Here is a 14,413-nt window from a genome sequence, read left to right on the forward strand (position 1 = left end):
CAGTATCTTCTCAAGCCTGGGTTTCATCATTTTTCCACAAGCAACTCCCACCAGGAGATAAGAAAAAAATGGACAATGTTAAAGATATGGGAAAAGATATGGGAAGTGGGCCAATGACTCAAGAGACCAGGACAACATAGTAATATTCACAGTGGTTTACTGCGGACTCGACACATCTCTGTTTTGCCCACAGGCCTGCCTCAGGAGTCTTGTTAGCTGTGTGAACAGGTAAAACTCCAAAAGGTACTTTTTAAAAAATGTTGTAATGCACAGGTGTGGTCTTGAAAACACCTTTAGCGAGAGTCAGCCAAGGAGCTGAAAAAGTATATATCGTAAGAGAGCTATTAAAGGTGGACAGTTATTTTACTTTCATGCTAAATATATTTGACAGTTCTAACTGGGACAGGAGAGAAGAATTAGCAAGTGCTATTCTCAAACTATATTGACTCTGGCATCAAAAGCTGTTACTTGGTTATTCAGAACTTAGTGGAAGTTGTCAGTTTAGAGTGTTTGAAGTTCTGTTCTTGAGATGCTCCTGTTTATAATAAATTGCTAAATAATGTACAGAGAGCATTGACTACAAAGAATAAGGTAAAGATAAGGTGTGGTTGGCTCCTGGGGGATGGGGCTTACATTTTTTTACACAGTCTCCACCTTCAACTTTAGCTTATTCCAATTCTCAGTTCTTAAAGATATTAATATTTAAATAAAAATGCACATGTATTCACCATTGTATCATACAGTGCTACTGCTGCTGCTTTTTATAACCAACGACAATGTTATTTTTTCTGTACTTTAAAGCACAGGCTTTTCTTCAATGACAAGCAGCTTTACGTACCCACACAGGCTTTTCTTCAATGGCAGGCCTTTAAGTACCCACACTAGAACAGCAATGCTGGTCTCTTTTTCTTCTAAAAACAATTTAAATTCAGCCCCTGTTAAGACCTCCGTAAATCTCTCAGGGAAACTTTCTCTGTCACCTGAGACACTAAGTTTACCTCTCAAATGGGTCGTTCCTCAAATTTGGTACAAATATAAGGAAAGTTTACTTTCAGAAAATTCTTTACCAGATTCAACATCAAACACTCCTGTCCCTGAAGCCCAATATCACCGCAGGCTTCATAACTTAAACATTTTAAACCCTTTCACCATCCTAATACAACCATTTCAGAAACTTTCCAGCCAATGGAAATAATAAAGCAACAGTTTTTTTTTATCTTCTGTTGCACAGCTCTGCTTGAGCCAGCAGCCACAGGAGCCCTTTCAAACCGGCTCCTGAAGCCGTTTCCATTGCGCCCACTACCTTCAGTGTGCGCCTGCGACTAACCAACCCGGATCCACACCGCATCTGACTCAACAAGACCTCAGAAGGCTCCGGAATGCTCAACATGAACCATTGCCGCAAATTCCCACCTGAACAGGCCAAGCACTTCAAATCGGGCAGCTCCACTGCAAGCCCGAACTTCAATACCACCATGCATGCGCTGGGAAAATTTTGTATGTGCAGAAGAACTACAAACAGACCCAGCACAGCATGCTCTCTCTTCCCTCCTACAGCAGCCTCACATGCGGGAGACCCGCAAACATGCACCAGCGCACAGACTCTCTCTCCTTACATGCAGCACGGCATCCTGTGACCGTGGCACTCCCGCAGATTCTGAGCTCTGGCTGCCCTGCACCAACGCCATTCCAGGACTGCTCTGGCCGCCGTGCTACCATCACAACCACAGTCCCCTTCCTTGTAAACTGGAGCAGAACAGAGCCTTCCTGTTCCGTGGCACTCGCGGCAACATTCCAGCCCGAACCTACCCCTTCCACAGCCTCAATCCAGCACCAGTCCCAGACCACAGGTATTTTATTTTATTTTTTTTAAATTAAACCCACTGGGTTACATTAAAAAGCAGTCGTTCCTGCAAAAATCCCTGGGAACCCCAATATCTACCCTTTTCCATTGAGAATATTGACTATTTAATCCTACTTTCTGTTTTCTACCTTTTAACCAGTCTTTAATCCACAATAGAACACTAACTCTCTAATTTCCTCTGGAGTCTTTCATGAGGCATTTGTCAAATGCCTCTTGAAAATCCAGATACACCATATTACTACTACTACTTATCATTTCAGTACTGCTACTAGATGTGCACAGCACTGTACAGGTACTGAGGACATGCAGAGTGAATGCATCTGTAAGTCAATAAGAGGAGTTTGACCTGTTCACCTTCATCCATATGTCTATTCACCCCTTCAAAGAAATGTAGTAGATTGATGAGGAAAGATTCCCCCTGACTAAAGCCATGTTGGCTTTGTCTCATTAATCCATGATGATGTATATGCTCTGTTTTTTTGTTCTTTATAATAGTCATTTTACACGGTACCAATCTCATGCTCACTGGTCTGTAATTTTCCAGGTCACACTGGCCACCCTCCAATCTTCCGGTACCATATTTGATTTTAAAGAGAAATTATGTATCACTAAAAATATCTCTGCAAGTTCATTTTTCAGTTCTATCAGTACTCTGGGATGTATACCATCTGGTCCAGGCGATTTGCTACTCTTCAGTTTGTCACACTGCCCCAATACATCTTCCAAGTTTACAGAGATTTGTTTCACTTTCTCTGATTTACCAGCAGTGAATACTATTTCTGGCACTGGTATCTCTCCCACTTCTTCTTTGGTGAAAACCGAAGCAAAGAATTAATCTCTTCGTTATGGTCTTGCCTTCCTTGAGTGCCCCTTTTGCTCCTCAGTCATTTAGCAGTTCAACTGATTCTTTTTCAGGCTTCTTGCTTCTAATATACTTTAAATTTTAAAAAAATACTTTGTGTTTTTGCTTCCAACGCAATATTCTTTTCAAAGGATAGTGATAGGAGTGTACTATTATCCACCTGGCCAGGATGGACAGAGTAGAAATGTTATCAGAAATTATGGAGGCTAACAACCTAGAGAACACAATAATAACGGGTGATTTCAATTATCTCAATACTGACTGGGTAAATGTAACATCAGGGAATGCTAGGGAGGTAAAATTCCTTGATGAAATCAAGGACTGCTTTACGGAGAAGCTGGTACAAGAGCCAACAAGAGGAGAAAAAATTCTAGACCTAGTCCTTAGTGAAGCGCATGATCTGGCACAGGAGGTAATGGTGCTGGGGCTGCTTGATAACAGTGATCATTACATGATCAGATATGATATCAGCTTTGGAGAAAGAACACACAGGAAATCCAATACATTAGCATTTAACTCTCAAACAAGAGACTATGATAGCATGAGAAGAACGATGAAAAAAAGCTTGGAGGAGCAGCTGCAAAGGTCAAAAATTTATATCAGGCATGGATGCTGTTCAAACATACCCTCCTGGAAGCCCAAATGTACTCCATGTATTAAAAAAGGAGGAAGGAAGACCAAATGACAGCCAGCATGGTTAAATAGTGAGGTGAAGGATGCTATTAGAGCTAAAAGAAAATTCTTCAGAAAATGGAAGAAGGATCCGACTGAAAATAGTAAGAAACAGCATAAGGAATGGCAAGTCAAATGTAAAGCGCTGATAAGGAAGGCAAAGAGGGACTTTGAAAAAAAAGATTGTGCTGGAGGCAAAAACACATAGCAATTTTTTTTTTTAGGTATATTAAAAGCAAGAAGCCGGCAAAAGAATCAGTTGGATCGCTAGATGACCAAGGGGTAAAAGGGGCACTCAGGGAAGACAAAGCCATAGCAGAGAGATTAAATAAATTCTTTGCTTCATTCTTCAGCAAGGAAGATTTGGGAGAGATACCTGTGCCAGAAACGGTATTCAAAGCAGAAGAGTCAGAGAAGCTGAATGAAATCTCTATAAACCTTTAAGATGTAATAGAGCAATTTGACAAACTGAAGAGTCAAATCACCTGGACTAGATGGTATTTATCCCAGCATACTGACAGAATTGAAAAATGAACTTGAAGAATTATTGTTATAATATGTAATTTATCTTTCAAATCAAGCATGGCACCGGAAGATTGGAGGGTGGCCAATGTAACACCAATTTTTAAAAAAGATTCCAGAGGTGATCCAGGAAATAATAGATCGGTGAGACTGACGTCTATGCTGGGCAAAATGGTAGAGACTATTATTATAAAGAACAAAATTACAAAACATATTCAAAAGCTTGGATTAATGAGACAAAACCAACATGGATTTAATGAAGGGAAATCTGGCCTCATCAATCTACCATGTTTCTTTGAAGGGGTGAACAGACATGTGGATAAAGGTGAGCCAGTTGTTATTGTGTATCTGAATTTTCAAAAGGCATTTATTTTATTTATTTGTTGCATTTGTATCCCAAATTTTCCCACCTCTTTGCAGGCTCAAAGTGGCTTACAATACATCATGGATAGTGGAAGTAAGAAGAGAATACACATTTGGTATTACAGAATGATATTGGTAATGAAATACATGATAGTAATATAACAGAAGGAATTACTAAACATTTCTGGGTATATATGGGGAGAATTCACATGTGTTGATCTCTGCAGTATATCTTGTCAAAGAGATGGGTCTTCAGTAGTTTGTGGAAGTTGGTCAGTTCATAGATCGCTTTTAGGTTGTGTGGCAGCGCGTTCCAAAATTGCGTGCTCATGTAGGAAAAGGTTGATGCGTGCATTAACTTGTATTTTAGGCCTTTACAGTTGGGGAAATGAAGGTTGAGGAATGTGCGAGATGATTTTTTAGCATTCCTGGGTGGTAGGTCTATCAGGTCTGACATGTAAGCTGGGGCATCGCCATGGATGATTTTGTGAACCAGGGTACATACTTTGAACGTGATGCGTTCTTTGAGTGGGAGCCAGTGTAGCTTCTCTAGTAGGGGTTTTGCACTTTCGTATTTTGATTTTCCGAATATGAGTCTGGCTGCCATGTTCTGGGCTGTTTGGAATTTTTTGAGTATTTTACAAAGTGCATCATGAAATTAGAGAGTCATGGGATAGGAGGTAGTGTTCTAATGTGGATTAAAAACTGGTTAAAAGATAGAAAACAGAGAGTAGGGTTAAATGGTCAGTATTCTCAATGTGCTGGGATCGCTGCTTTTTAACATATATATACATGATCTAGAGATGGGAGTAACTAGTGAGGTAATTAAATTTGCTGTTGAGACAAAGTTATTCAAAGTTGTTAGATCACAAGAGGATTGTGAAAAATTACATTACAGGACTGGGAGATTGGGCATCCAAATTGCAGATGATGTTTAATGTGAACAAGTGCAAAGTGATGCATATGGGAAAAAGGAACCCAAACTACAGTTATGTGATGCAATGTTCCACATTAGAAGTTACTGACCATGACAGGAATCTAGGTGTCATCATTGATGATACGTTGAAACCCTTTGCTCAGTGTGCAGTGGCAGCTAAGACAGCAAATAGAATGTTAGGTATTACTAGGAAAGGAATGGAAAACAAAAATGAGGACATTATAATGCCTTTGTATCGCTCCATGGGATGACCGCACCTTGAATACTGTGTGCAATTCTGGTCACGGCATCTCAAAAATGATATAGTGGAAATAGAAAAGGTACAGAGAAGGTGACGAAAATGATAAAGGGGATAGGACAACTAACCTAGGAGGAGTGGCCTAGTGGTTAGGGTGGTGGACTTTGGTCCTGGGGAACTGAGGAATTGAGTTCAATTCCTGTCACAGGCAGCTCCTTGTGACTCTGGGCAAGTCACTTAACCCTCCATTGCCTGCCGCATTGAGCCTGCCATGAGTGGGAAAGCGCGGGGTACAAATGTAACAAAAATAAAACAAAATAAACGTATGAGGAAAGGCTGAAGCGTCTAGGGCTCTTCAGCTTGGAGTAATGAGTGCAGTGGAACAGGTAGATGTGAATCACTTATTTACTCTTTCCAAAAATACTAGGACTAGGAGGCACGCAATGAATCTACAAAATAATAAATATATTTCTTCACTTTACGTGTAATTAAACTCTGGAATTCATTGCCACAGAATGTGGTAAAAGCAGTTAGCTTAGTGGGGTTTAAAAAAAGGTTTGGATAGCTTCCTAAAAGAAAAGTCCAAAAGCCATTATTAAAATGGGGGGAAATCCACTGCTTATTTCTAGGATAAGCAGCTTAAAATGTATTGTACTGTTTTGAGATCTTGCCAGGTACTTGTAACCTGGATTGGCCACTGTTGGAAACAGGATGCTGTGCTTGATGGACCTTCGGTCTGTCTCAGTATGGCAACAATTATGTACTTATGTACGTATGTACTTCACAAACAAATCAGCAGGATAGAAGCGAAATAGGGGAGCCCTGATGCAACTAAGAGGTGAAACAGTGGCCATTGTTGGCTCTGGCTCAATTGCATGTTGTCAAAGACTGCATTTGTGAAAAATCTCAGTGGCATATCGAAGTCTGAAAGTCACAACTGCAAAGTAAGTAATGTTTTGGAGTTCTTTCAATTATTTGAATTGGTTGAAAGGGGTGGCCCGACCATTAGGCCACCTGAGTCTGGGGCCTCAGGTGGCACTCTTCTGAAGTAGTATCTCCCCACTCTTCGAGGAATGGCGTCTCTCCCTTCGCAGTGTTTTACCTCGTCATGTTCCAAACCCTGCTGCCAGCACCCTCCTCTTCCCTTTACTGTGGCCGCCTCTCTAATGTAACTTCCTGTTTCATCAGAGGCTCAGGCAGCCGCAGTAAAGGGAAGAGGTTGGTGCCGGCAGCAGGGCAGAGTATGGGAATTGCTGCCACTGCCAGGTTTGGAAGGTGACGAGGTAAATGCTGTGAACGGACTGGAGGAAGGAAGGGGGACAGCATCCTGGCCCGGGAGGGGGAGGTATCTTGGCATTGGGGTAGGGAGCAGTATCTTGGCCCAGGGGGAGGCATATCGACATGGGGGTGGGGAGCGGCATCTCACCTCGGGGGGGGGGGGGGGGGCAGCATCTTAGCTCCACCTCAGGCAGCATTTTGCCTTGGGCCAGCCCTACTGATCCTGATTTTTTGAGCGAACTTGAATTTTTACTTTGAATTAAGCAATAGTTTTTGACTTGATTTAGTTTTTTTAATGACCCATGATGTGAAAACATTTGACATAAATTAAAATAAATACATATATTTTCCTGACTGTCCTACTACTGAAGTATTTTTCTCCATCTATTCATTAAAGAGACAACTATTGTTAAGGGGTTGCATTTTTGTGTTTTAACATGTGTTCAAGTGATATCTCCTTCCTTTTTCATTGTTTCAAATGTTTAAAGAAACCATTTCAGTACATAAGCATCTACTTATGCACATACTGTAAATGACTTAAAATGACCTCTATATGTATTTTAATGAATACTGGTTACCTTGGGCTTCAGGTTATTCTGGAACCAATGTGGAGAGGGAAAATGCAACAGAAAAACAGAAAAGAAAAGAAAAAAGGTAGAACTGTGGCAGGTGGCATGAGTACTATTTCATTTAATTCTAATCAAACTACCACACAGTATACAGCACATTTCATTTTTCTCAAAGGTGACAGGGACACATGCAATAGGTTGTACACAGCTGGCTTATCTATAATCTTTTGTAACTTTGCATTTCATAAGTTTACATCAAGCAAACATAATAAGGAAAACATCCTAATAATAACTGTAGCTATCACCAAAATCAATTACCATACTGTATATGAGACCCACAGCTTAGAATGAAAATGCTGGACCCAAGACATAATAAAAAGAAGCCTAAAAATAGGAGAGAATGTTCCTCTCCAAATATGACTACAACAGCCTGAAGCCACTTAAATACCCTGTAGCACTAACTACCTAGTCGGAAGGACTGTCATGATCAAACTTTACTAGTATTTTGCTGTTCAAGAAAAACCTCAGTTGAGACATAGAAACATAGAACATGACGGCAGATAAAGGCCATATGACCCATCCAGTCTGCCCATCCTCTGTAACCCCTAATTCTTTCTGTTCCTAAGCGATCCCACATGCTTATCCCATGCCTTTTTAAATTCTGGAACAGTCCTTGACTCCACCATCTGCACCGGGAGGCCATTCCATGCCTCCACCACTCTTTCTGTGAAATAATACTTCCTTAGGTTACTCCTAAGCAGTGGTGTGCTGGTAAATGTTTAACAACAGGCTCTCTCCCCAGTCCCCCTCTATGCCCCCCCCCCAAATTGCAGAGCTGTCTATAGCCAGGGAGAAAGCCTGGGGGGGGGTGGTGGCAATGCATTACTCCAGGAAAAAAAATTAAATGATCCCAAATTCAAATCTAATTAATGTTTAATGTGCGATAAAATGCCATAAATAAGTAAATAAATATAAACTTTTAATGTTGAGCACCTGATTCTCAAAGTGAACATATTCCAAACACTATAATGAAAATAAAATGATTTTTTTCTACCTTTGTTGTCTGGTGACTGTTTTTCTGATCATGCTGGCCCAGTATCCGATTCTGCTGCTATCTGTCCTCTTAACTCCGTTTCCAGGGCTTCCTTTCCATTTATTTCTTTCCTTTCCTCCTTTCGTCTTCATTTCTGGTCCTCAGCTTCTGCCTATTTTCTTCATCCATGTGCAGTTTTTCTCCCTTTTCCCTCATCTCATCTCCTTCCTCACTCTTCCCTACCCTCCATCCATGTCCAGCATTTCTTCTCTCTCCCCTGCTCCCCTCTGCCCTCCATCCACCCATGTCCAGCGACCCTCCTCTCCTCCTGCCCTCCATGCACCCATACCCAGCGACCCTCCTCTCCTCTCCCCTGCCCTGCATGCACCCATACCCAGTGACCCTCCTTTCCCCTGCCCTCCATCCACCCATGTCCAGCAGTGACCCTCCTCTCCTCTGCATGCACTCATACCCAGCGACCCTCCTCTCCCCTCCCTGCATGCACCCATACCCAGTGACCCTCCTTTCCCCTGCCCTCCATCCACCCACGTCTAGCAGTGACCCTCCTCTCTCCTGCCCTGCGTGTACCCATACCCAGCGACCCTTCTCTCCCCTCCATCCACCCATGCCCAGTGACTCCCTTCTCTCCCCTGCCACCCCTCCCGAGTTGTTTAGTGGCAACTTCTCCTCCCTCCCTTCGAATCTGTCCCTCACCGACCTGTCCTTCGAATTCTTCGGGGCAGGCAGTTTTCCCTGCCCGCTGCCAGCGCTGACTCTCCCCTGCCGGTTCGCGCTTCAAAATGGCCGCCGAGACTTACAAGGGCGGCCTCCAAGACTTCAGCAGAAGTCTTGGCGGCCATTTTTAAAGCGCGAACCGGCAACGGGGGAGAGTTAGCGCTGGCAGCGGGCAGGCAAGACTGCCTGCCCCGAAGAATTCGAAGGACAGATCGGTGAGGGACTGATAAGTACATAAGTACATAAGTACATAAGTAGTGCCATACTGGGAAAGACCAAAGGTCCATCTAGCCCAGCATCCTGTCACCGACAGTGGCCAATCCAGGTCAAGGGCACCTGGCACGCTCCCCAAACGTAAAAACATTCCAGACAAGTTATACCTAAAAATGCGGAATTTTTCCAAGTCCATTTAATAGCGGTCTATGGACTTGTCCTTTAGGAATCTATCTAACCCCTTTTTAAACTCCGTCAAGCTAACCGCCCGTACCACGTTCTCCGGCAATGAATTCCAGAGTCTAATTACACGTTGGGTGAAGAAAATTTTCTCCGATTCGTTTTAAATTTACCACACTGTAGCTTCAACTCATGCCCTCTAGTCCTAGTATTTTTGGATAGCGTGAACAGTCGCTTCACATCCACCCGATCCATTCCACTCATTATTTTATACACTTCTATCATATCTCCCCTCAGCCGTCTCTTCTCCAAGCTGAAAAGCCCTAGCCTTCTCAGCCTCTCTTCATAGGAAAGTCGTCCCATCCCCACTATCATTTTCGTCGCCCTTCGCTGTACCTTTTCCAATTCTACTATATCTTTTTTGAGATACGGAGACCAGTACTGAACACAATACTCCAGGTGCGGTCGCACCATGGAGCGATACAACGGCATTATAACATCCGCACACCTGGACTCCATACCCTTCTTAATAACACCCAACATTCTATTCGCTTTCCTAGCCGCAGCAGCACACTGAGCAGAAGGTTTCAGCGTATCATCGACGACGACACCCAGATCCCTTTCTTGATCCGTAACTCCTAACGCGGAACCTTGCAAGACGTAGCTATAATTCGGGTTCCTCTTACCCACATGCATCACTTTGCACTTGTCAACATTGAACTTCATCTGCCACTTGCACGCCCATTCTCCCAGTCTCGCAAGGTCCTCCTGTAATCGTTCACATTCCTCCTGCGACTTGACGACCCTGAATAATTTTGTGTCATCGGCGAATTTAATTACCTCACTAGTTATTCCCATCTCTAGGTCATTTATAAATACATTAAAAAGCAACGGACCCAGCACAGACCCCTGCGGGACCCCACTAACTACCCTCCTCCACTGAGAATACTGGCCACGCAATCCTACTCTCTGCTTCCTATCTTTCAACCAGTTCTTAATCCATAATAATACCCTACCTCCGATTCCATGACTCTGCAATTTCTTCAGGAGTCTTTCGTGCGGCACTTTGTCAAACGCCTTCTGAAAATCCAGATATACAATATCAACCGGCTCCCCATTGTCCACATGTTTGCTTACCCCCTCAAAAAAATGCATTAGATTGGTGAGGCAAGACTTCCCTTCACTAAATCCGTGCTGACTTTGTCTCATCAGTCCATGTTTTTGTATATGCTCTGCAATTTTATTCTTAATAATAGCCTCCACCATCTTGCCCGGCACCGACGTCAGACTCACCGGTCTATAATTTCCCGGATCTCCTCTGGAACCTTTCTTAAAAATCGGAGTAACATTGGCTACCCTCCAGTCTTCCGGTATTACACTCGATTTTAGGGACAGATTGCATATTTCTAACAGTAGCTCCGCAAGTTCATTTTTTAGTTCTATTAATACTCTGGGATGAATACCATCAGGTCCCGGTGATTTACTACTCTTCAGCTTGCTGAACTGACCCATTACATCCTCCAAGGTTACAGAGAATTTGTTTAGTTTCTCCCTCCGGAGGGAGGGAGGAGAGCCGGCTCACGGGTTTTAACAACCGGCTCGCAAGTCGGAAGAAAAGTTAACTGGCTCTTGCGAGCTGGTGCGAGCCGGCTCCAGCACACCACTGCGCTCCTAAGCCTATTCCCTCTTAACTTTGTCATATGCCCCCTCATTCCAGAGCTGTCCTTCATTTGAAAAAGGCTCTCTTCCTGTATATAAATGCCCTTGAGATATTTAAACATTTCTATCATGTCTCCTCTCTCCCAGCATATACATGTTGAGGTATCTAAGCCTGTCCCTGTAAATTTTGCATTCAAGGCCGCTTACTAATTTCGTAGCCGCCCTCTGGACCGACTCCATCCTGTTTATATCTTTCCGTAGGAGCAGTCTCCAGATCTGCACGCAGTACTCCAAATGAGGCCTCACCAGAGACTTATACAACGGCACTATCACCTCCTTTTTCCTGCTGGTCGTGCCTCTCTTTATGCACCCAAGCATCCTTCTGACTTTGGCCATCGCTTTTTCTACCTGTTTGAAAGCTTTAAGGTCATCAGACACAATCTGAAAGCTTTAAGGTCATCAGACACAATCGCCCCCAAGTCCCGCTCTTCCTTCGTACACTGAAGCACTACACCCCCTATATTGAACCGCTCCCTCAGATTTTTGCGACCCAAGTGCATGACCCTGCATTTTTTGGGATTAAACCTTAGTTGCCAAATATCGGTCCATTCTTCTAGCTTTGCTAGGTCCTCCTCATGTCATTCACACCCTCCAGAGTGTCTACCCTGTTGCAGAGTTTAGTATCATCCGCAAAGAGACAAGCCTTACCAGACAGCCATTCCGCAATATCGCTCACAAAGACGTTAAAAAGAGCCGGCCCTAGGACCGATCCCTGCGGTACTCCACTGACAACATCCTTTTCTTCTGAGCAAGCTCCATTTACCACCACCCTCTGTCTCCTACCATTCAACCAGTTTTTTACCCAATCAGTTACTCTATGTCCCACACCGAGGGCACTCAATTTATTTATCAGTCACCTGTGCGGAACCGTGTCGAAGAAGACAGTCAGATTCATCTGAGACGACCTGCCACTAGTGAAGCCATGCTGCCTCGGGTCCAGCATTCCATGTAGTTCAAGAAATGTCACAATCCTTCTCCTTAGAAGTGTTTCCATTACTTTACTCACCACCGAGGTCAGACTAACAGGTCTGTAATTCCCAACCTCCTCCTTACTTCCACTCTTGTGCAAAGGAACCACATCCGCCCTTCTCCAGTCCACCGGGTCCACTCCAGTTTCTAAGGAAGCATTGAAGAGGTCCGTCAGTGGAGCCGACAGAACTTCTCCGAGTTCCTTAAGCACCCTTGGGTGTATCCCATCAGGCCCCATCGCTCTGTCTACTTTTAGTTTGGCAAGCTCCTCACGAACACAGTCCTCCATAAACGGGTCTTGGTCTACCATACAGCCATCCCCTTTAGCCTTTGTTTTCTGCAGCCCTACCCCCGGTCTTTCATTTGTGAACACAGAGCTAAAACAATCGTTAAGCAGTTCAGCTTTATCCTTATCTTCCACATATTTCTCTCCCTCAGCTTTGAGCCTCACAATGCTATTATGGCACTTCCTCCGTATTAGCTATCTTTTCCTCCATTTGCCGCTTTGTTTTCCTGATAGCTTTTCCAGCTTCTCTTCACTTATTTAGGTATTTTCTCCTGTCTTCATCTTTCTGAGTCGTCTTATAACATGCAAAGGCTAGCCTCCTTTCCCTTACCTTTTCAGCTACTACATTCGAGTACCAGAGAGGCCTTCTTTTTCTCTTACTTTTATGTAATTTTCTAGTATAAAGGTTAGTTGCCTTTAATATAGCTCCTTTCACTCTTGTCCATTGCTGTTCTACATCCTTCAGCTGTTCGCATCCCGCAAACTGTTCCTTGACAAATAGGACCTTCAATCTCGAGTAAGTCTCTTCTGTTTTAATATTGAACCATACTTCAATTAAGTCCCTGTCCATTTTCTCCGACTGTGAGGGAGGTCTGTATATCACTCTGATGTAGATACATTTTCCTTTCCCTCTTTCCAGTTTAACCTACAGCACTTCTTCCATACCCCACATGTCCTGCAGTTCTGTCACTTGATATCATTCTTAGCATATAATGCCACACCTCCACCCTTTTTTCCTACTCTAGCCTTCCTGAATAGATTATAGCCAGGTATAGCAACATCCCAGTCATGGTTCTCTGTGAACCACGTCTCGGTGACTGCCAATAAATCCAAGTCCGCTTCCATCATTGTAGCCTCAAGATCTAGAAGTTTGTTTCCCATACTACGGGATATCTATTCCCAGTATAGGCCAAAAATACATTTATAGGTAAACACAATCCCATGTTTATCATCAGAAGCCAGAACCTCACAATGTTCATTAAGAAACTGCTTCCCAAGTGCCTGTCTCCATATCCCACAACCCACAAAGAGCGCTATATTGTTCTGAAAATAGACTGAGGACAGACTCATCCCGAGGAAAAAAATGAAACCAATAATGTAATTTTATTCACCTTGTCATCCTAGATTTTTCTAAATACGTCGCTAAGACCAAACTGTCCTTTGAATTGTTCCCAGTGGACCAAGGCTCCTGAGAATACATTTCTCCAACAGATTACTTTTATGATGCTAAAAAAAAAATCTTGACAAAAAAAAGATGGCCTGATCTGGCATCTCTAGGATCTCTCTCACGTATTGGTGGAACAATTCATTGGGGAAAATCAGGACCAGACATTACAAAGCCGCGCTAGTGATTCCTGCGTGGGAAATGAGAGGAAGCCCATAGGGGTTGAATGGGTTTCCTCTCATTTGCTGCACCAAGAATTGGTAGCAGTAGCACGGCTTTATAAAAGAAGCCATTAGTGCCCTGATAGAGTTATTCAAGTTCTTCAACCTTGGGTGCGTGAAATTCTTATCCTGGGCTAAACTGCCCTGCTCTGCTTTAATTTGTATCATATGCTGTGACAATCCTAGAACTACCGTGGAACGCCTGAGCACATCCTGTGGTAGTGCCTTTTAAAGTGAGGTAAAGTAAAAGGGTCCCTCATTCTCCTTTTCTATTGCTTCTGTTGTTTTTCTGACTGCAATTCTAATGTGAAAAAAAAGACATAAACAAGACAAACCTTGCTGTCAATTTCGCTACTCCCAAGAGCAGACTGGATAACATACAGCAATGCATCAGTAAGTCCATCACACTCCCTCATTCTTCTACGGGCCTCCTCTCCAGCAGAACTGACATTCCTGCAACAAGGAGAACAAGGAATGTTACTTTCTCCTCACCTTTGCTATTTACCTACAGGGAAACAGATCTGTAAACTCGGTATCTCTTTCAGAATTACAGGAAGTTTCCAAAACATTTTCCTTTTATTTGCATA

General features: G+C 43.2%; 1 protein-coding gene across 1 annotated transcript in view; it reads right to left on the reverse strand.

Annotated features, from left to right (window-relative positions):
- Positions 1-14,413, reverse strand: part of CTNND2 (catenin delta 2) — a 1,428,722-nt gene that overhangs the window by 243,024 nt on the left and 1,171,285 nt on the right. The window contains exon 12 of the mRNA XM_030219657.1: positions 14,162-14,279. Within this exon, the coding sequence (XP_030075517.1) occupies positions 14,162-14,279 (118 nt within the window). The remainder of the gene's footprint in view (positions 1-14,161; positions 14,280-14,413) is intronic.

The sequence above is a fragment of the Microcaecilia unicolor genome, chromosome 1 (genome assembly GCF_901765095.1).
Source record: "Microcaecilia unicolor chromosome 1, aMicUni1.1, whole genome shotgun sequence".
In the NCBI taxonomy this organism is placed as follows: domain Eukaryota; kingdom Metazoa; phylum Chordata; class Amphibia; order Gymnophiona; family Siphonopidae; genus Microcaecilia; species Microcaecilia unicolor.